The sequence below is a fragment of the Felis catus genome, chromosome B4, assembly GCF_018350175.1.
Source record: "Felis catus isolate Fca126 chromosome B4, F.catus_Fca126_mat1.0, whole genome shotgun sequence".
Classification (NCBI taxonomy): Eukaryota; Metazoa; Chordata; class Mammalia; order Carnivora; family Felidae; genus Felis; species Felis catus.
In genome coordinates this window covers 133,283,362-133,306,772 of record NC_058374.1, presented here as the reverse complement: position 1 = coordinate 133,306,772, position 23,411 = coordinate 133,283,362, and the positions used below count along the sequence as shown (strand labels likewise).

The window sequence follows — 23,411 nt, the reverse complement described above, 5'->3', positions numbered from 1 at the left end:
GGAAGGCTAAAGATCTACAATAGCAAGGTCAATTTTGAAAAGAAAATCTAGAAGGGACACTTCTACTACCAGATAGTAAGACATACTGCTGAGCCATAGTAATAAGCATTGAGGTGCTGAGGCAGGAAGGAACTAGAAAACAAACTAATGGAACAGAACTGAGAGACCAGAAACAATTATGTATTATAAACATATGAAACTTTAAGTCTGATAGAGGTGGAATCGCAATTCAGTGTCAAGAAAGGATGTTGCTATGCAGATGTTATTGGGAAATTGGCTTACTATGGAGAGAAAAAGTGTATCCCTGCCTTACGCTATATATAAAGGTGAATTTCAGCTATGCTAAATACCTAAATGGGAAAGATAAAACCAATAAAGGAATTGATAAGATAGGTAAGAGTATTTCTTTTTAAGTTTTATTTATTTAAGTAATCTCTACACCCAACATGGGGCTCAAATTCACAACCCCAAGATCAAGAGTCGCATGCTCTTCTGACTGAGACAGCCAGGCTCCCCAAGAGTACTTCTTAATAGTCTAAAAGCACAAGTCAAAAGGCAAATGAAATTTAAAAAATAATGCATTTGACAAATTAGGATTTTCTGTTCCTAGGAGAATGCTGTAGACAAAGGTAACTGGCTGGTGACAGGGAAAAGATACTGCAATGTTTACGATCAAAAGGAATTAATACTCTACAAGGGATCCCTGCAAATCAGCAAGAAAAAGACAAGGAACTAATTAGAAAAATGGGCAAAGGGTAGGAACAGGCAATTCCTAGAGGAGATACTTGAATGGCTAATAAGTATATAAAGAGAAACAGACCTCATTAGTAATCAGAGAAAAAATCAAATTAAAGCAAAGAGATGAGAGAGGGAGAGAGAGATACTGCTTACAACTATAAGATTAACTAAAAATGAGAAATCTGGATAATCCTAAATGTTGGTATGTGAGGAAAGGGGAAGCTTCATGCACTGCTGGTGGGAGGGGACCTGGGTGCAGCTATTCCCTAGAGCCGTGGGCAGAGCTTGGTGGATTTAAGGAAAATTTAAGTGGTACATAACTCGAGTCAGCAATGCCACTCTTGGATCTCTTGGATCTGTGCAACACTCTATAAAGGGGCAGGAACAAAGATATTCACTGCAGCTTTCTTTGGGATAGCAAGGAGTTGGCCACAGCTTCGTTGTCCATCTCCAGAAGAATGGGTAAGGAAAATGTGAGGAATGTACATCGCGGAGTACTAGGTAGCCGACAGAGGCAACACACTAGTTCCAGTGCAGAATCTGGATAGTTCTTTTGGAAATGGATAATTTGATTTAAGATGTCAGAGGATGAGATCTACAGCCTAATACTAACTATATAAATAAAAGTACACTACATAAAATAACACTGCATATGTTTTATATATATATATATATATATATATATACATATACACACACACACACACATATATATATATATATAAATATATATATATATATATATATATATATATATAAACTTTATTTATTATTGAGAGACAGAGAGAGACAGAGCCTGAGCATGGGAAGGGCAGAGAGAGGAGGAGGAGACACAGAATGTGAAGCGGGCTCCAGGCCCTGAACTGTCAGCACAGAGCCCGATGCAGGGCTTGAACTCACAAACGGCGAGATCACAACCCAAGCTGAAGTCGGACGGTTAACCAACTGAGCCACCCAGGCTCCCCAAAGCTGCATATGTTTTTCAAGGATACAGACATGTGCAGGGATGTATTCTGAGCACATTAGAGTGGCTATCAGTGCAGGGGGAAAGGAATGAGGGAGAAAATAAAAACAGGAAGGGACTTTCTGTGGATTGATGATGGCAGCTCTGTACTGGAGGTCCAAAACACACACACACACACACACACACACACACACACACACACACACACACACCAGTTGGCCCAGAGCAGTTCAGAGTGGTGAGTATAACAGGGTTGGGCTGGATCATGGAGGGTTTGAACTGGACGCTTCAGGCTCTGCTGCATCAGAACACGCTTCCCCCCATCTTGCAGGGCTTCTGATACCTTACGTCCCAAGTGCCATCTGAGGCCGGAGGCCGTTGCTCATTTCCAAGCTGTGCACAGTGTCCAGCTCAGAGGCAGCCCTCAATGTATCGCTGGGGAGCGCTTGACTGGCTCTAAGGTGCTTCTGGATTCACACTCTTGCTTTCCTTTCGTAATTGCAAAAGCAAGCAGGGAGCTGGAAGCCCTCATGGCAACCCACCCCCACCTAGTGGAGGATGTGATGTGAACGGACCACAATTCCCGAGGCCCCTCCCCCCCTTTCAGGAGGCTTGGTCCGCGGCACCCTGGTGAGAGCCAGCCATCTGTGTCACTACCAATTAAACAGTGAAATATCTGTAGTGGGAAGAGAAATCAATTGCTCTCTGACTCCTGCAATCTCGTTGTGGAGGAGAGGTGATAATTACCCTCCGCTTTGGTCCCTGCGGGCACTGCCTGACATTCAGCTTCAACCCCGGGAACACCAGCTCCCAAATCTCTCTGCCGTGGTGTTTAACGGGCCACGTGATCCTCCGCACCAAACCCAACTTGGAGACTCCCGGTGCCAATGGAAAATGGGATTTTAAAAGAAGGACGTCACAGGCTCAGAACCCGGGGAGGCAGATTTCATCAGGAGAGAAAAGTCACCTCCACCCCAGCAGGTTCCCAGTGTCCTTTCCCTGGTTACCCACTGATGTGCAGCACCCAGAGACAGAGGTTAATTTGAGGTGGCAGGAGTTTTTAGAAGCTGTTGCAGGCACTGGCAAAGAGGCTCTGAGGCTGCAATACTGCGCATCAGGTGTTTGGTTAGCTTAACATCTCCTCCTCCGATATCCTGCCTCAGCGTAGGGGCAGGGGATCACGGAGGGTTAGGGAGGCTCAGAATCTCCCTCTATCTGTCATTTGCCTTTAATTACACTGCCAGCTTTTCAGATGCTCTGTCTGGATTCCCTAATTACCGTGAGATAATAAAACTCCAAAAAGGACCCGACCTTCCCCAGGCACTCCAAGGCAGCTCCTCTCAAGACCCCTCCTGTGTTTGGATGACCCAGTCTAGCTGTGTGGTGTGGATCTCACCAGCCTGCCCCACGGGCACTTCCAAAATCAACATCCTTTGAGTCACCCTGGCCAGAAGCCCGAGTCGACTGGCCTCCTCCTCCTCCCCACTGACCACATCCAGTTGGTCGCCAAGCCCAGCAGGTCCTACCTGCTCCGTGCACCTGCTCCGGGTCAACTACTTTCTGTTCCCACTGCACTGCTGCTCCCACTCAGGCCCCCTCATTTCCTACCAAATTTCTGGAACAGCTTCCTAACCAGTCTCTCCTACGAGTCTCTGTGCTCCAATTCATTCTCCAGGGCAGGGATTTCCCCCAGACAATGGCCTCACGAACCAGTGGGTCCCAGAGCCCTCCATCCTCCTTAGCTCAGCACTTGAAGGGCCTTATGATTGGCCCCTTTCTTCGTCTCCAGCCTCATCTTAGGCCACCTCACCTCTGTCCTTACAATTACCCTAGCACAGGGTTTCCCTACAGTGTCACTATTGACCTTTTGGGGCCCATATTTCTTTGTTGTGGGGGCTGTACTGTGCATGGCAGGATATTTAGCAGCATGGTGGTAGTGTCATTCAGAGTGGCGACAACCAAAAATGTCTGTAGACACTGATAAGTGTCTCCTGGGGGCAAAGTTGCATCTCCCTCACCCCCCACTCTCTTTTGAGAACCTTTACACGTATCAGGTAGTTTTGAGTTCTTTTGTTCCTACTCCTTTCATACCCCTTTGAAGCTCCTATGCAGCTTTCGAGGCTCAGGCAAGAATTTCTCGAACTTCTCCCTACCCAGCAATGCTTGCCACTCCCTGCTTCCTGCCCACACTGGATTCCAGGCAAGTCAGAGGTCCGACACTTTGTTGTAACATCTGCTGACCGGCTCTGTCCCTTACTGGGCTGTGGCTCCTGGATGGCAGGGACCATCTGATTTCCCTCAGAATCTCTGCCCTCGGGGGCCGTCTCAACACCAAGTCAGTTCTCTGTGTTTGTGAAATGAATATCTGAATGTACTTGTGGGGTGCAGATGTAGCTTTATAGTTATCTCTTTTATTTCGTTAATGACAAGGCACTGGGGTGGAGGAAAAAAATAATACTGAGCAATATTCTTGGTTAGATCATCTTGCTGGAAGGCAGAGTTAAAGATCTTCCTCAAGGGCTGCGATGCCTGGGTGGCTCAGATAAGCATCTGACTCTTGGTTTCAGCTCAGATCATGATCTCATGGTTCGTGAGTTCAAGCCCCGCATCGGGCTCTGCACTTTCAGGGCAGATCTTGCTTGGGATTCTCTGTCTCCCTCTCCCTCTGCCCCTCCTCTGTACTCTCTCTCCCTCTCTCTCAAAATAAATATAAAAAATAAACATTAAAAAAAGAAAGATCTTCCTCAGGAGTGCAGAGAAGGGGAAAGAAGTTGGAACCTTTTAGGACTGCCACCTCAGCCACAGCTCAAAGGTCTGATCTCTTTGCCTCTGTTCTACCCACCCAAGATCTTAAAGGAGCAGCCAGTCCATAAGTGAGGACAGTTCTTAACCAAGGGGTAGGGGTAGAAGTCTGCACCAAGTACATCAGGCCAGGAAGCAGGGCTGCAACCAGCACATAGAGCAGCCACCTTCGTGAAAATTACAAAAGAGAGCCTGTCCTCCGCGTAATGAGATGCAGGGCCCTAAGTGGAGCCTGGGCTGCGTGTCAGTCCTGCAAAGCCTCTTGGTTGTACCTGTGTGCCGGGCACAGGCTGCACCTCTGTACTTAGCCCCCGCACTGAAGGACATTTCAGACACAAAGAATCTCAGAGGTAGAAGGAAACTTCTACAGCTAGAGCCCGGCTCCAAGGTTAATTTACTCTGTTGGGCAGAGATGGGACTAAAGCCTGGGCTTGACCCCAGTCCTGAGCTTCCCTACAGCACTAAGCTGTCCCCGGCCCTCTCACCAAGTGATGGGGACAGGGCAGCTCTGGGCACGGATCTACTCTGGCTGGGACCCCAGGCCACCTGCAGTCACACAAAACCAGGATGCTTCAGTAGAGCGGGACAATGCCACTCTCTCCCTCACTGCTTCCCGCCCCCCCCCCGCCCCCCCAGGCTCTGCTGACGTGGAGCTGTAGGCACTGGGCAGGGAGGGGCACAGGCCAGGCCTGTTCGTTGCAAGGGTGCCAGCTGCCGGTCATGTCCTTCTGGGGAGGGAGGAAGGAAGGAAGCCCACCAAGGCACAGAGGTCGTTCAGGTTCCCACTGATTACATGAGAGCCTGGGGCCTGAAGTTTACCTTCCAGGGCTGCTGGGAGGTTCAGATGAGGTCATGCTCACAAAATCCCACCAAAAAGCTGCGTGGTTATGAGGGGTCATTAAACTCACTATAGGGTGAAGGAGGCTAACTCCCACACCTAAAGCCCTAAGGTTCCTTGGGGTAGGGAGGGCAGCAGCTGGCCCTCTGTCTGGCAGCCCAGGGGAGTCAGTTTGTCTGGGAACAGTGAGCAGTCCTTCCCTTTCCCGTGGAGGGTAGTGCTGGGTCGGGCAGCCAGCAGTCTCCTCTGATCTCCGCAGAGGGACCAAGGTCTACAGGGCAGTGGTTGTCAGACTTCAGCGTATAAAGGGTCACCTGGGGTGGGTTAGGGACGGGGATGTGCCTGTTGAATGTGCAGCTTCAAGGGCCCCATCCGCAGAGATTCGGATCCAGCGGGTCCTTAAATAATACATTTTAGCAACACCCTTCCCCTGCAGGGGATGTGAACGCAGGTGGTGGATGGCCTGACTGCTGTTCGCAAGAGAATCTGCTCTCTGGAAGCAGAAAGTCTTACTGGTTGTACGGCCTTGAGCGAGTCATTTCATCTAAGCACCAGTTTCCTCATTTTGAAACGGGGAGGTGATGCCTTCACCGGGTTGTTCTGGGTTTTTAGTGAGATAATGTGGGCGGCTCAAGGAGCTGGGCGCTTGGCCTGTTGTGAGCAGTAGGTAAATACTGGTGCCGTTTTCTCTCCTCAGAGACTGAACCCTGAACAAAGGGGCCACCACTTCAGAGGAGGGGTGACAGAGGAGAGAGCCAGTGAGGGGGGGGCCGAGCTCCCAGGGAGCCGGCCGCCAGGAGCCGCCCGCAGGCTCAGACATCAAGGTGGAGATGTTTTTCCTTTGCTCAATACCATGCCCAGCAGGCCCAGCCTGGGGTGGTGATTAAAGCCTAGACAACACTACACTTGCAGAAAGGTCAGAACTTGAGCTAATTGAGGGGAAGGGCAGCTCAATTAAGTGAAGAGCCTGTACAGTGCACTGTTCCTCGAGCAGTGCTGGGTGTCTGTACTTGCACACAGACCAGCGGGAACACCGTAAGCAACAACCGCCTGAGTAGGGAGGACCTGGAAGTGGTCCCCGGGAATCTCACGGTCATAGGGGCTAACGCAGCCCTGCAAGCGTGCCGTGGCAGGACAGAAACTCCCTCGGGGATGGCGGGGGGGGGGGGGGGGCTCTCAGCACTCTGGGTACACCAGACTTATTGTTGTCATCAAGGCTTCAACAGGCTCCCTCGGAATTATCACCAATTCAGCACACGTAGGGTGTGAACGACTGAATAAGAAAGCTTTGTGTTGAGCTCCCTGGGGTAAAAGGAGAACAGAGCCAACAGGGGAGGCCTGCACAGAGGAACACTGCCTGGCCTCGCCCTGCTCCACCCTGGGCTCCAGATTCATTCTGCTAAATCCCTGGTCCAAGAGTGTATTGCAGAGGGACAAGCAGACTTTGGAGTCAGGGATCCCACGCTGGCGGCGAGACCTCTGAATTCTACCCCACGGTTCCTGTGAGGAAGCACAGGAATGCAGAGATTCCCCCGGATGGCCAGGCCCTGCCCTTTCTCGCTGAGCACACGGTAGGTGCTCGGGGTCAGCTTGATGGGATACAGCTCACTCAGTCCCTCTCAGTCCCTCTCCCTCCTGGCAGGTGGACCCAACAACACAACCCGAAACATGTCATTCCTCTGCTCAAACGCTGGCCCCAGGCTGCCTACAGAATTAAGCCTTTAGCCCAGCTGAAGACCCTTCACGTGCTTCCAACCCACTCCCTCCCCTGACAATAAACTCCCACCACACCAGATGCTCTACGTTCTCCAACCACACCAGCAACCCCCTCACACCCCCCCCCCCAGCACAACTCGTGCCCTAACTCATGCTGCCACCACCCTATCCCTGCGGTGACTGGACCGCCCTTTCGCTGTTGAGGGCCCTAATTCACTCTTCCCAGAGGCCCTCCCAGGATCATTTCCTGTCCTCAGTCCCGAGGATGGGCGGTGTTTGCCCTCCCCGAGGTGCTTGTCTGCTCAGGCCTGTGTCTGTCCTGAGCACCTGAGGGGTGGGGGCAGAGACCTGTCATTCCTTCCAATCCAGGACCTGACACTGAATGTTCCAACAACACCTCTGGAGTAGGGGGCTCCCCTCGGGATGCTGAGGAAGCAGTCTGGACCAGAACCCTGGCCTACCAAGAGGGCAGAGCCAAGACCAGAAGGGGCCCTGTTCTCCGCCTAGAGGCCAAGTTGCCCCCATTCCGCCAGCAGGGCATGTGCGCTTTGTCAGCTGAAGCTTCCCAGCTGTCTGTAGCCATGTTACATTGTTTCAAGCTCACTAATTAGTCGTCATTAAACACCAGGCTCCCTGGATGCACTGGCAGCCGCAGGAGCCCAATTCCACCCGGCCAGGCTGCCTCCTCTCCCAGACCACCTGGCCTCTGTGCCAGGCTCTGCTCCCGACCCTGCAGGTCATGTCTCCCTGCTTGTGCCATTGGGACTCATTCCCCGTTGATGTGACCCTATGAGACCGTCTCCCTCTCAACACCCATACCCCAAACTAAGTTGATGAAGGGGACAATACAAAGGAGACCCAGGCCGGCTCTCCAGAGACAGAGAAAAGACTGTACCCACGTGAGCAAGGTCAACTAATTCAGCCGTGAAGAACCATATGTGACCCGCTAGGGAGTAAGCATAGCAATTCTTCTTAAGATCCTAGGCCAGCTTTTCCGTGCCCCACGGCGGGCTTCTGGGATGACTTCCCTGCATTAAGTTGGTGTTAATTAGTGAAAATTATCTAATACAAGCTCGTTTTAACATTAGCTTAAAGCTAAACATAATTAGGAAGATAAATCAGCTGCTAAAAAAAAAATTACGGTGAAGATACACAGATGATTTTTAGGATCAGCTGCTGGTCTGGGTTGCTGGTCTGGGTTGCTGGTCTGGAGCTCTGAGTGCTAGACAATATGTGGGTCGAGCCAGGCAGGACTGGAAAGTACCTGTTGAGGTATTTCTTGATCGATCCAAGAAGGCAAGGCAACTGGAACTGGCAGTTTACCCGGGAGGTTCTGAGCAGCAGAAAAGATAACTTTGTGGCCACTGCCAGGTGATGCTACCTGGGAGGGCTTCCCCAGAGAGGCACATGGAGAGTGCCGGGAGCCGTGCGTTGGGGAGTGCTGTCTGGAGGGCATTGGGGTGCAGGGAATGAAGTGAATCCATGCATTCCCTGGCCTCTGGCCTTGCACGACCCCGCCCTTGGCCTGCCCGCCCTCCCAGACTGGCTGCTTTCGCTGTCAGTTCCTGGGAGGCCACTGCTCCCCTGCAGCTCCGTGGGAATCAGCCTCGGTTCCATCCAGCTCCGCTAGCTACCAGCGGTGTGACCTTATCCTCTCTGAGCCTCAGTTTCCTCATCTGTAAAATGGAAAGTTGCGGGCTTGTTGTGAAAACTAAATGAAATAATATATTCTAAAAGAGCTGGCACTGCATGTCTGACATTTAAGTGCCCAAATGACAGCTATCGACCCCTCCCCCAAATGCCCTACAGTTTGTCTTTTTAGCTCCATTAGACTTAAGGTCAGGGTCCACGTTTTATTCCACTGTATATTTCTTGAACCTGGCATGTAGTAGGTCCCCAGTAAAACATATTGAATGAACAAATGTGTGGAAAAGGGAGTTAAGAACACTCATAGTCTGTCCTCAGAGACCCACCAAAAGGTAAAGCACCCTGATCCCTGCCACCTCCCCAAGCATCTGCTGACTCACTGCTAGAAAAGAGAACAAAAAGAATATTTATCTGGAGCCTCCCACATGCCCAGGCAGTACTTTGAGGGGCCCAACAGAGTGATGACCACCATACAGGCAGTGCCAGGAAGAGCTTCCAGATAATTGGAAACTTGGGCCAGAGAGACTAATAATTAGAAAAGCCATAGGCTTTATTCCAGGGCTAAGATTCTGGGATCATTAGCAAGTCCACAGACTCCACGGATTTCAGAGAAGGAAAAGCCGGCTAAAGCTGACTGGTCATAGCACCTGGGAGGCGAGGTGCAGTGGGGGAGGGATCTAGCAGGGATCGCTAGAGTGACTCAGAGAGGTGGGGGTTGCTCAGGACACCGCCAGGAGCACAGGCAGGCAATCAGCCAGGACCCACCCCGCTCGATTGCTCTCTGCCCTGCTCCCCACCTGCCCCCCCAGATTGGAATCCTGCCCAAGAACAGGCTCTGCCTTGTACACTCTGAGAAAAGGGAGGTGGACCTGGCCACCAGCCAAGGTGAGGCAGCACGCTAGGGGTGAGAGTGTGGAAGGACTAGGGGTGCTGGCTGGGAACCCCATCAAGGTCTCAGCTTGCCAGTGAGGTCACAAGTCCCAGGGGGCCATTAAGAGGACAATATAGGACAATGGAGTATTACTCAGCAATCAAAAAGAATGAAATCTTGCCATTTGCAACCACATGGATGAAACTAGAGGGTATTATGCTAAGCAAAATTAGAGAGGCAAAAATCATAGGCCTTCATTCATATGAGGAATTTAAGATACAAAACAGATGAACATAAGGGAAGGGAAGCAAAAATAACATAAAAACAAGGAGGGGGGCAAAAGATAAGAGACTCTTAAATACAGAGAACAAACTGAGGGTTGCTGGAGGGGTTATGGGTAGGGGGATGGGCTAAATGGGTAAGGGGCATTAAGGAGGGCACTTTTTGGGATGAGCTCGGCATTATACACAGGGGATGAATCACTGGAATCTACTCCTGAAATCATTATTGCTCTATATGCTAACTAACTTGGATATAGATTTAAAAACAAACAAACAAATATAAAATTAAAGAAATGGAAGAATATAAAAAACAAACAAACAAAAAAGAGGACAATCTAGGTCCCTGGAAGCTACCTACCCTCAGCTTCCAGGTGACGCCTGCCCCAACATCTCCAAGTGGAGAGAACCTTCTCACCCACTCGGCATAGGTCAGAGCACCTAGCAGCTGTGTACTTGTCCGTCTCCAAACTAGTCTGTGAGCTTCCCAGAGCCTGGCTGGCAACAAATACAGTTTGCTTCTGAAAGTTTTAGAGGGAAGAGGTGGCCCCAGAGGGCAGTACCCAAGGGTAATGGCATTTGTAGCAGAGGGACACAAGTCTTGAACTCAAACCTGGGTGGAATCCCAGTCAGCCTCTTATGAATTCTATGATCTTGGACTTTCCCTGCGCCTCTGGGAAGATAGCGCTCCCCTTGTGAGGTGTTGAGGAGTGGATTAATTAAAGGAAATAGCGTAGCACCTATCTTTCAACAATGTTAGCCCCTCTTAATAGAAATCCCTTTTATCTGCATACATTACTCATCTTTTTCAAAGTGCTGTCTCATAGTCTTGCTTTAGAGTCTCAGAGCAATCTTGTGAAAGTTAGAAGGCAAGAATTATCCCCACTCAGAGATGCAGAGACAGAAGCCCAGCAAGGTCAAATGATGTGCCCAAGGTCACCTAGTGGGCAAGGACATAGACAACCTGGGCAAGAATGAGGACACTCTGGCTCTTGGATCCCAACTGGGTACTCCTACCCTTGGCTGTGGCCTGGTCTCCTGAGCCTGAGCCTGATAAACCTGGATCTGTTCCCCCACAAGACCAAGAGAAGGTCATGAAGAAGGCACCCCTTTACTGAGGCCCCATCTTCGACCTTTGAGCTCCCTGGGAAACACCCGTCCTCAGAGGTTCCGGGACCCAAAGTGTCAGATTTCAGAGGAACCAAGCCTAGGACTCCTTCTCCTCCAAAGAGAGAAACATGGTCTGTCCCCCTGTGCCCTACTGCCCACCTAGGAAAGCTTTAGTTCTGAGGAATATTTCCAGACTGCCCTCAGGCTCCTTGGGCTGGGTCTCACAGCCAGCCAGCCCTTCTGGATGACAGTGCAAGGGGAACATCCTCGGGGATCCCCCGTATAGGAACCAGGGCACCTCTGCACCATCCTGTCCTGTCTCTGCCCACGGCAGATCCTAGAGAAGATCTTTGGCTGAGGACTCAGATGCCCCAGCCCCACAAACAGCTGCTACCAAATCAAAGCCAACAGGTAAATGCAGGGGGCTGGGGGACAGTGGGAAGCCGGTCCTCTCTCACTCTAAGGAGGAAAACGGGAAGTACACCTGCACAGGATGCCCAACCCCAACAATGAGAGGTGACTCCTAACTCCCCTAACTCATCTGCTGGCTGTGGCACCCCCACTTCCTGGGAGGAAATTCGGCCACACGTCCCTCCCTTGCTCTGTGAGAAGACAGAGAAGGCAGCAGTTACTTTCCAGAACAATTGACCTTTGTGGAATACTTAATTGGTATCCTTAGCTTTCACACAAATTTCTTCCTTGTTTTTCAAAACCATCCAGAAATCTAGGCATTATCCTCCCATTTTGCAGGTCAGGAGCCCCAGAGCAAGAAGTGCTTTACCCAATGGACACAGCCAGTAATTGGCCAGATCTGGAGAGAAACCAAGACCTTTCAACTTAGGAGCCTGTCCTTGTCCCTGACATGAAACTGGGTCTCCACTGCTCAGAAATTCTGGCTCCCGGGATCAGTGACTGACCATAAAGGAGAGACATTCAGAATCCGTTCAGAATCCAATGGCCAAAGAGCTCAGGGCTTGGCGGGGATGCCGGGACAGGCTGGGGCAAGATCCCGGAAGGGCTGTGAAGCGCTCAGCCAGCCCCTGGAGCGGCAGCTGCACCATTATCCACCAGCCTCGGTGGGACAAGGAGCTTCCCGGGGCTCTGAAAGAAAGCCCGTGCAGAATGGTTATGTGTAAGGAAGAAGGGTCAGGTGGGGCAGACTTCTCTCTTTTTGTTTTTGCATCTGCTTCACGTCTATATCCCAATGCCAAGCATGGGGCCTGGTACGAGACAGTGCTCAGTACTATCTACTGGATGAACTTGAACGAGGGAGGCACCAGCTGAGGCCAATAGGGGAAGAGTGGCCAACAGTGGGCTCTACCCAGCGGCACAGGCTGCCACCTGCAAAGGCGAGGCTCCTGGCACCACGAGCCAGAGACTCCAAGACTTTGCCACACCCCCAGGTCATGTGTTCCCAGCTGTTCACCCCCATCAGCTGCCCAGACCTCTAACCAAGCTGCTGACCTGGCAAACCACACATCTCCTGCTCTGGTGCCTTCTCCCAAATCCCTCTGCCCCTCCCCCCCGTTTAGAGCATTCTTTTCTCTGCTGCCAGACAGTTTATGACAATGGGGATTAAAGGAATCCCCTGGGTAACGTGCAGTTCAGCAGGGGACTTCTCTAGACACTTGCTTTGCTGGAGGGATGGAGAGAAATGGGTGGCCAGCCACTCCTACACATCACTGGCCCTCTGTGCCGGCTCAGGCCCAGCAAGGCAGACCAAGAGGAGGAAGGTGGACTCTTGGCTCTTCCAAAGCTCTGGGCCCCCAGGGATAAAATGGGCTCTCCCAAAGCGAGCCGTGTGCCAGACACACAGGCGGGACAAACGAGGAGCCACGTCTGAGAACAAAAAGGTCACTTTGGGATTGAAAATTTGATAAAGTGCCAAGAAAGGGGTGGCGCCTGAGCCGGGCCCTGAGGGAAAGGGGACAGAGCTGTCAGCAGGCAGGGGAGGGTAAGGTCAGGCCTGTGGCTCACGCCCCTCTGTCCCCCACCAACCAGGCAGGTCTGGTCCTCTTACTGTGACAGGAATGAAGAGTTGCTGGTTCATCAAAACTGCCTAGGCCACCAGCCTCCCTCTCTTGGGCTGTGTTTGTCATCTTCCCTGACCAGGTACCGGGGGAGGCTGTATAATCTCCTTGTCCTTGGTCTAAAGATAAGTCCTCTCACCCTTCTGGACCTCAGAGGCCTCATCTGAGAAATGAAGATAATATTCTGCCTCACATGATGATTGAGGTTCAAAGGTTGTGGTAGGCAGTGAAATGCATTTGGATGCGGGGCCCAGGAGTGCAGGGCCAAGGGTCAGTCCAGGAGATTGGGGGGGCCGGTAAGTTTTCTATTCCTGAAGCACAGGCAATCTCTCTAAACCCACCCAGCAGCCTCAAAAATGGGCACCACCGGGCACGGGGGAGCCTGGGTGCAAAGATGGGTGTGTGCAGGTGCCACCTCAGCCTTCCTGTTGCGTTCAGACACGCTTGTAGCCAGGCCCCGGCATCAAAGGCCCTTCCCTAACCCGGGCCTGGGTTTCTGCCCCTGCTGCCACGCCCGCTGTCAGGCACGCATCCAACTGTATACGCTAATGATGGTTTAGTGGACCATTAGGCTACTTAAGAGCAGGGGTGCGTTTTATGTGTCTGTTTTCCACTAAAGTGCTTAGCACACAGTAACCTGGAGATATCTGTCCCATGACCGGATGAACACTCTCCTCCCAAATCACTAGCCCATCCAAACTGCACCTGCTTGGTCCTCTCACTTTGCCCTTGTAGATAAGAAGCAAAAGTTTCCCGGTCCACACGTGGTCTTGCTCGAAGTCGACCGCGCCCCCCCCTCCCCTCAGCTCTCTGCAGTTACGATGAGATGATCGCAGCAGTCCACACAGTAGCCATCTCCCCTGGGCATGTCTGTCACCGTGGGACAGGCTAGGGACTCATTTCTCAGTCCCTGAAGGCAGCTTTTCAGCCTGTAGTTTAAGCAAAGTCCCTCGTTCAGTGACACTAAAACAAGCAGATCACTCAAGGGGGAAAGAACAGCAGGGAACAAAACCCCACCCCAAAGGTAAACAGGGCCAAATGTTTGAATGCCAGCTATCTAGCACAGCCCCAAGGGCCTTCTTCCATCCACAGAGGCCTAGAGAGCAGGTAATTTGACTGCTGCTTCCGAGGCCGTCCTCCCAGTTTCCCAGGCCACACCTCCACCCACTGGGCTGTGTCCTCACTGCCTCTGCCTCCCCCCCCTCCTCCCCGCCCCACCTCCCATCAGATTTTCAAAGTGTCCCCTAGTTAGGCTCCTTTCTCCATATCTCTGAGGCCCAGGTTCGAAACCCTCACTGGTCTTCGGCTGCGGGCATGTCCCAGCCACTCCCGTTTGTCATTCAGGAGTAAAAATGACAGCATCTCACGAGGTTATTCTGAAGATTAAATGAGATAAAATAGGAAAGCGTCTGGGACACAGTTGGACGTGCATCCCCTCCATAGTCGCCCTCATCTAACCATCTCTGGCTGCCCCTTCTGGCCTCACAGCAGGCTGACTCTCCCTGGAGACCAAGGAAACTCCCTGCCTCAGGGTGAAAAGGAAGGGGGAAGAATCTAGTGTAAACAAGCTGGGGTGAGGGTGAAGCAGACAGGGGTCAGAGGGTGTAGCCTGTAGAGCAGAAGCCAGGGATCTGGGTCTTTCCATAACCAACAACGTGGCCTTTGGGCAAGCCCCTTTCCTCCTCTGTGCCCCAGTTTCCTCACCTGTGAAACGGGCCAACCTCTCTGGCCTGCCTATTTCACGTGGTCTTTGAGAAGAAGGTGCCGCACAGACGTGGGCGACAGTGAATACGTGGGGCCCAGAAGGCCTGGGAGTTGGGTGGGCACAGGCAGGGTCAGAAGCTGCCTCTTCCAGGGGGTTGGTCACCTGCTTTGGACTCAGATCCTCGACCCAGGCCCTACACGGTACTTCGCTCCCACCAGGGTAGCCCTTTCCTCCTGCCAGAGCTGCTTTCTCTTTTGAAGGAAAAATCCCTCATTCCTGCTCCTAAATTCCTTAACGGAGAAATTGCCCATTCCAGTGTCCTTCTCTTTCCCCCTTTCAACTCTGCAATTCACCTCCTTCAGGAAGCCCTCCTAGATTAGGCACATCAGGCTCAAAAACGCTTTTTTCTTCCAGCACATCCCTCAGCATTTAAGTTAACTCTTGGAGGGCAAAGACCACAGCTTAAATCCTTCTATGGCTAGTGCTTGGCACACAGGGCCCTCAGGAAATAGCGACTAGTTAAATATGTACATATTGGATGTGTTCACAATTGTTAAAGTTCCTGTTGTTAAATATTTAAAGAGCTAAAGAACATTGTATTACACAGGAGACTCCTGACATCCCAATGGGACCAGCAGCCCCAGTGGGCAGGTGTCCTGTCTCTGCCTTTGGTAACAGGGCACACACCCCCAGGTTGTGACGGGGCTAGCTCCATTCAAGCTGCTTGGTTTAATCCTGCTGCAATGTCATCAGACAGCAGGGCAGGGTAGCACAGTGGTTAAGAGCAAGGACTTTGGCTTTCAAATCCTGGTGCAGCCACTTACTAGCTGTGTGGCCTTTGGCAAATACTGCTCTGAACCAAAAACTAAAAATAAAAAAATAAAAAATAAGGAAAATACCCATCTCGCCTAGTTGTTGTGAAAAGCAAACGAGAAAATGAAAACAAATTAGTAGCAGAGTGGCTGGCCCATATAAAGCGCTAACAAATCAAGGCTTTTAGTATCCCATCATGACACCTGACCCCTTAGGCCAGCTGCAGCCTGCTGCATAGCACTGCTATTCTGGTCCTTTCTCCTCTTCTCAAACTGGCTTTTCTCTTTTGCAGAATGCAATATACAAAGAAAGCTCAGGCAGATAGGGAGGAATTTCTTAGGGAGTATGGGAAAGTTAACCCTTCCTTCCTTCTTCCAGGAAGCATCCCCCTTCCTGGAAGAGAAGCGCCAGGACTGGTCTTTCTAGATTAGTCTTCCCTGCCAGGCCACTTCAGCCTCCAAAGGTAACAGGACTCCAACCACATCCACTGAGTTGAATTAGAATGGTGAACCCAAGTCACTCCTGTTGTATATTCTGAATTGGGCACTAAAGGCTGCTGTGTTTTGTTTTTTTTTTAATGTATACTTATTTACTTTTTGAGAGGGGAGAGGGGCAGAGAGAGGAAAAGAGAATCCCAAGCAGGCCTCCGCACAGTCATTGCAGAGCCTGATGTGGGGCTCTCACGAACCGTAAGATCATGACCTGAGCTGAAACTAAGAGCCGGATGCTTAACCAACTGAGTCGCCCAAGCACCCCTAAGCTGCTGGTGTTTCTTAACAAATCTCTGTGTAGGGGGGGGTCAGATATAGCAACTAAAAATACAGAATGCCACATTAAATTCGAATTTCAGATAAACAAATAACATTTTAATATCAATATGACCCATGCGATATTTGAGGCATATTAATACTAAAAATGATTTGTTGTTTATCTGAAATTCAAATTTAATGGGATGTCCTATATTTTATCTAAAAACCCTACCCAGGTGCCCCTACCCAAGGGCACAGAGTAAAGATTAAACTTTTCTCCCTGCCCCACAACCTACTGGCCCATCAGTATTCCAACTGGCCATTCTGAACATCCCCTCCTTTCAACCCCCAAGCAGAGTAGCCACAATAAGTGAGAGCTTCCCCCCACCCTCAGCTGTTGAGTCCAAAGTGTCCAGCAAAGAGCCAGGCACAGAGCAGGTGCTCAAAATACATTTCTTCATTCATTCCTGGCTGCTTGACTTCTAGTACTGGTCCCCAGGGGGTGTGAATGCCAGGCCCCTGTTGACTCTGGGGGGGCCTCCTCAGAGCAGCATGGCTGGGGTAGGGGTGTACAAGTCTCACTACCCAGTTCCTCCGGATGACTGAAGACCAAATGAAAAAATGGCCTAAGATATGTTTTGTAAATCCCAGGGCCTCACATGGGTTATTATCAAGACTTTGGAGTGGCCCACTTTCCCACAAAACCCTACAGCCCCCACCCTTCTCTACAGAGAGGAACCTGACAGGGAAGTAAAAGCACAGGGCAGAGGAAAGCCAGCCCTCTGGACACTGCAATAATGATGACAACCCACTGTCCAGCACCTTGTAATTCACCAAGGTTCACATCCATCTTCTCTAGAGGCCTCACCAGTCCCCCTGACTTAAGGGAAGGTTCTGGGCCCATTTTCCTGGGAGTGGTCAGGAAGTCCTGCCCCAGGCCCTGCCTCTGATATTGGGCCTGGTCCAAGGGGCTGCACTTGGTGGGGGCGGGGGCGCGGCCTACCTTCTGTGCCTGTTGGATCATCTGCCTGACCACCTCCTTGAGGTGGGGCGCCTTCTCCTCCTTGGGGGGGTGGGTAAAGAGGGTGACGCGGTTCACGCCACGGTAGACGCGGGTGTCGGTCCAGCCCAGGTCCAGCGGGGGCACCTCGGTGTCGGAGAGGTCGGGCCAGTAGGCGAGGGACTCTCCGGGCTCCGCAGAGGCCTGGGCTGGGGCCGGGGCCGGGGCCTTGGCCTTGGCCTTGCCCTTGCCCCGAGCGGCGGCGGCGGCGGCGGCGGCGGCATCCTCGTAGGGGCTCCAGGCGGCGCGGAGGGCCTGGCGCTCCTGGCTGGAGAGGAAGTCCCGAAGCCGCTCCTTCTTGACCCGCTCGCGGTAGGCCTGCTCGCCGCCGCCCAGCAGCGCCTCCAGCGCGGCCCGCCGCCGCTCGCAGTAGTAGAAGGCGGCCTGCGCCTCGGTCACCCTCTCGTTCACGTGCGCCTCGTCCAGGCAGCTCAGCTGGGACTCGGCCATGGCGCCTCGGCCGCCCGTCCCGGCCCGGGCCGCGGCCGCGGTCCCACCGCCGCACCTGGAGCCGAGGGGCGGGGCTGCCTCACCTGGCCGCGAGGTCGGCCAATCCGCGCGGGCCGGGGCGCGGGCGCGGCCGTCGGGTGGGGAGGGGCGGCCGCTCCCTCCGCCTGCGGGCCAGCTAGCCCGGCGGGTGGCCTGGGGGGTTCCCAGGGGAAGCGGCGGGGCCTAGGCCTGCTGGGCCCGACCCGGGTCCGGGGCTCCAGGGTGGGCGGGCGGGCGGCGGGTGGGGTGGGGGGTGGGGGTGGTGTGTGTGCTAGTTAGACGCACGTGAGGCCTCTGGCCCGCTTCTGCCTCCTGGCCCCGACCCTTCGGTGGCGATCTAACCCTTCCCGCCGCCTCGCCCGGCCGGACACGTAGCAGGCGGCGCGCGTTCATTTTCCCCGCGGTTATGGCCGCGAGCACGTGCTTTGGCCCGGGTGCCTCTGGGGCGGTGGATCTGACCACTCCCCTCGTTGAGGGTCTGGGGGCCCTGCAACCAGACGGGATTGTGACGGCTGAGGGGGGCAGTCGGTGTGCAAAAGCAAAATGCTAATAAAACCCCCAGCTCCCGACCCACATGCATGTCCCAGTTCTGAGATCAGAGGGCTCCAGAAGCTCTCAATACAGCACCTTCACCACGATAAAAAATTCTTAAAAAAAAAAAAATCCAAATACTGCAAGGATGTAAGCAGCAGCGATCTAATTTCCCCCCATTTTAATGTGAAGTGATGTGTGTGTGCGTGTAGTGTGTGTGTGTGTGTTTGGGCAAGATAGGCTGCCAGAGGCCTGATTACTGTATTAGTGATTTCAAAGTACATGTTTGAGCTCAAGGAAAAAAGCCGTGCGCGCACGCGCATGCACACACACACACACACACACACACACACACACATCACCAGCAGCGGGCTGCTCTGCTGTTTCCCATTGGATTAAATACAATCTTCTTAGTCATTAACATATTATTTTGTTCATGCACTGCTGTACAATTTGATTCTCCACATTCAAAATATTTTCAGATCATAGCAACCAAAGGTTCACATTTCTCCCATTTTATAGCACAGCATCTCAGAACTGGAAGAAGCATTAGAAACTAGTCCAACCCCCTCATTTTACAGCTGAGGAAATTGAGGCCTTGAAGCATGTGGTTTACCAGGCCTCCCAGAAAAGGAGAGGCAGTGCATGGGGACTATTGGGTTCTCTGTGTCTCAGAGATCTTTGCCCTACATCTCAGCCACCTTCGCCCTTTCTGCTTACGAAATGACAGAAGGTTCCTGAGGACCTGATTTTAAACCCCTGGGTATTTGAAGAGGTTGCTTACTATTTCTGGGCCTTCCTTTGATGGTGTGAGAAAATGAGGGTTAGATTTTCAAATATCTGCCACTGTTGTGACAGTTGGTCATTCTGCCACCTGGTGTCAGCCCAAAGATTGGTGGTGTTGGGCCGTGAGCTGCCTATCACCTTGGCACCCTTAGGAATTGCCCAGGCCTCACTCCTGGCAGCATTCTACTCTTAATTAATCTTTAAACATATTTCACCTTTAGAATGGAGAGCATTTAGTTTGCTTCCTAGTGATTTTGAGGGACTAAGAGATGCCAGACTGTGCTCCAGGGGCATAGGGGAGCTGGGGGGGGGGGGGGGCGTAGGTGGGAGGAACAGGGATGCCCAGGAGGATAGCACAGGTGTGATGAAAGTACTTTGATCAACTCAAGCCACAGTGCTTTGGGCACAGACATTTACTCAACGCCCGCCATGTGCCTGGCATGCAGTATGCACTTAGCACATAGTTCTTTAAAACAGAATGAATTAGGGCCAAGAGAAAGGTATGTGCATCGCGAGCTGCAGGGACTATGGGGGAAGGAATCATTAATCTGCCCAATGGGATGTGGATAAGAGAGGCTTCACTCAGCAGGAGGGGATTTTGAATAGAGTCTAAAGGATGAGATTTCAAGGGTACAGAGGGAGTGAAGACACTCCAGGCAGAGGGAGATGGCCAGAGCATCATGCTGACATCAGGCATATGTGGCTTCAGGTCAAGATACTTAACCCTCAGAGCCTTAGTGTCCTCCTCTGCAAAATGGGATAACAATGCTGACTTCCTGATACCTCCCAGATAGTTGTTGGGATTAAATGAGATCTAGTACTGATTTAATTAGCTTTTGTGTCTGACTGGTAGAAAAGGGTTTCTTTTATTTATTTATTTATTTATTTATTTATTTATTTATTTATTTTTGAGAGAGGCAGAGACAGTGCGAGTGGGGGGAGGGGCAGAGAGAGAGGGAGACACAGAATCCAAAGCAGGCTCCAGGCTCCGAGCTGTCAGCACCGAACCCGACGCGGGGCTCAAACCCACAAACTGCGAGATCATGACCTGAGCCAAAGTCAGACACTTAACTGACTGAGCGACCCAGGCACCCCTAGAAAGGGGTTTGCAACAGTGCTTCTAACTCCTGGGCATAGAAATCACCTGGGGTATCTTGTGAAAATGCAAATTCTGATTCAGTGGGTCTGAGGTGAGGCCTGAGATTCTTCGTTTCTAGCAAGTTCCAGGTTACGCTGGTAGCGCTGGTTCACAGACCACACTTTGCATAGCAAAGGTTTCAGAGTCCAGGGAATAAGAGCATGAACTTTCAGGTCAGGGCGGAATTGGAATGGAATCTCACTTCCTTGGGATAAGCTGTGTGTCCCTGGGAAAGTCACTTCCCTTTTCTGAGCCTTGGTCACATCTTCAGTGAAATATGTGCAATAAAATGTCCTCCCTTACAGGCCTTCTTGAAAAGGGAAATAAATGAATGGGTACCTATTGCTTAGTGGAGTGTCTAGCCTAGCAGACAAGCCAGGGAAGGGTAGTTAGCGCTAAAGTGTGGGAAGGTGGGACTGGAAAGAGAGGGACATTGGAGCCCAACTGTGGGGACCTTGATTTTTTATCTTATTCTGTAGCTAGAGGGGAGGCACTGAAAGTTATTAAGAGACGGATATGGCCATTAAAAAACAGCAGCAATACTATGTGCCAGGCACTGTGCTAAATGTTTGATGGATCCTCCAAATGAATTCATGTGACCCTATTTAAAAAATTATTAGTATCCCCATTTTATTTATTTTTAAAGGTTTATTTATTTATTTTGAGAGAGAGAGAAAGCACGAGTGTGAGTGAGCAGGGGAGGGGCAGAGACGGAAAGGGAGAGAGAGAATCCCAAGCAGGCTGTCTGGCTGTCAAAGCAGAGCCTGACTCAGGGCTCGATCCCGTGAAGTGTGAGATCATGACCCGAGCAGAAATCAAGAGTCGGACACTGAGCCATGTAGACCCCTCTATTATCTCCATTTTATAGGTAAGAAAACTGAAGCACAGAGAGGTTCAGTAGCTTACTCCAGGTCACCTAGTTAGTGAGTAGGAGAGTCAGGATTCAAACCCAGATCATCTGACTCCAGAGTTTGCCTACCCACCCACCTTGCTATACCACCTCAGTTGAGAATATTAGAAAGGGGCATTAGTAAGAGACAGTGTTCTCCTTGCTTAATCATTTCTTCATTCAACAAATATTTGCTGAATGCCTAGCACGGTGTTACGGGTTAGAAACCATTCATTCATTTACAAATCCTTACTGAGCCTTACTAAGCACAAGGCTCTGTTCTAGGTATGATGGTGCAGCTCTGAGCAAAACCAGGTCTTTGCTCACGTAGAGCTCCTGTCGAAATGCAATGATTAAGACCTGGTTTGTGTTGGGGCACCCAGGTGGCTCAGTCGGTTAGGCCTCTGACTTCAGCTCAGGTCATGATTTCGTGGTTCGTGAGTTCGAGCCCCACATCGGGCTCTGTGCTGACAGCTCGGAGCCTGGAGCCTGCTTCAGAATCTGTGACTCTCTCTCTCTGTCCCCTCCCTCGCTCATGCTCTGTCTCTATCTCTCAAAAAATAAATACACGTTAAAAAAAAATTAAGACCTGGTTTGTGTTTTCAAGGAGTACAAATGTTACGTGATATAAGTTGGAATTGGACAGAGGTTAGAATCAGAACAGAATATTTTATCAGAGGTTAGAACAGAACAGAATCAGAACAGAATACTAGTTCACACTGGAAAAAATCTTTCCTAGATGTAACTGATATGAAGCACACTGTGGTCTTTTTGTAATATTCCCCTTTAGGGACCAATGACTTATTTATTCAACTAACATTTTTGAGTTGTGAATGTGTCCTAGATAACATGCTCGCCACTGGGGATTAAAAAAGAGGATTCAGACATGATAGCTAGCTGTCCTGGTGGCTCTGCCTTGTTTAGCCGGGAGTCAGATCCCCACAGCTGTCTTTACGAAGCAGGGGATATTGGCTGCTCTCAGAGACGGCATTTTACCATATAATCATCTAATCTGATCCGCCCTAATCTGGTGAAATAGACTGTGAAAAAGGATTCCAGAGGGGTGTTAATGATGAATAAACTGAGGCCCTGGACGACCTGTTCCAGGTTATCAGCTGGCAAGTGGAAACTCTAGGGCACCTGTCCTCGAAGCCTGACTCCCAGGTCTTCAAACACTCCGTGCATTTTCACTGAGATTTTTAAAAAGCCTGAACCGTGGGGAAATTGATTCCTTTTATGCACAGGTTCTATCTACTTTGTGTCTGGGGATGGTCCATGAGGCGGTGACACCCTAAGAGAAAGCCTCTGGCCCTGTACCAGTCCTTCCTTCTTGGGTCTGGAATTTCCCTGAGCTAGGGGGAGCCTGTCAAACTGGCACTTCCAATATCGGAGGCCACTTTGCCCAAGGTGACTGTGCCTTCCTGAGAAATGCTGCTTCCTCCTCCAGCAGATGCTGCCCCCTCCCATCTTGGCACTCGTTCACCTTCCTCTCTCCCCAGGGCACGCTGCCGGCTGCCGGCTGTGTGTGCAGCAAAGATACGACACCTTGTAGTTAATGCTAATTGTAACTGTGTTCATCTCTGTGCGTGTCTAGCCCTCCTGTGTAATTCGAGTCCCAAAATAGCCCACTTCATGATAGATCAGATACCATTCTCCAGGGTTGACTTTTTTCTCCTCGGTGGGAATTTGTGTCATGAGCGCCTGTTGTAAAACATGGGGGACTCTTCATGGGCGCCTGGGTGGCTCAGTTGGTTAAGCGAACGACCTCGGCTCAGGTCGTGATCTCACAGTCCGTGAGTTCGAGTCCCGCGTCGGGCTCTGTGCTGACAGCTCGGAGCCTGGAACCTGCTTTGGATTCTGTGTCTCCCTCTCTCTGCCCCTCCCCCCTCTCAAAAATAAGCATTAAAAAAGACCCTTTGAGGACCCTTCGTGCCTGCTGCCTATGCCCAGAGAAGATGAGAGAATAAGAGGAGGTGGCTGGAGCTGGCACCGTGGAGAGGAGGATACAGACCCTAGGACTGAGCTAAATGAACAGTTTTCACCCCTGACCAGCTCTGCTGGCCCACAGGAAGGAACACAGCGAGGCCTCTCCCCGGCCAGTCATGACTTACTGAAAGCTTCATCTTTTCATTCATGAATGGTTTGCTGAGTACTGATTGGGCACTAGGCAAGTTCCTGTCCTCCCAGAACTTCCAGACTTGGCAACTTTGTGTCTGCAACCTTGGAAGCATAGAGGCTCCTCTCCCCAATCACTCTG

At 51.3% G+C, this 23,411-nt stretch overlaps 1 protein-coding gene across 1 annotated transcript in view; it reads right to left on the bottom strand.

Annotated features, from left to right (window-relative positions):
- Positions 1 to 17,908, bottom strand: part of FAM83F (family with sequence similarity 83 member F) — a 32,832-nt gene extending 14,924 nt beyond the window's left edge. Inside the window, exon 1 of the mRNA XM_023257505.2 lies at positions 17,265 to 17,908. Within this exon, the coding sequence (XP_023113273.2) occupies positions 17,265 to 17,771 (507 nt within the window). The 5' untranslated portion in view covers positions 17,772 to 17,908. The remainder of the gene's footprint in view (positions 1 to 17,264) is intronic.
- Between the last annotated feature and the right edge of the window lie 5,503 nt (positions 17,909 to 23,411).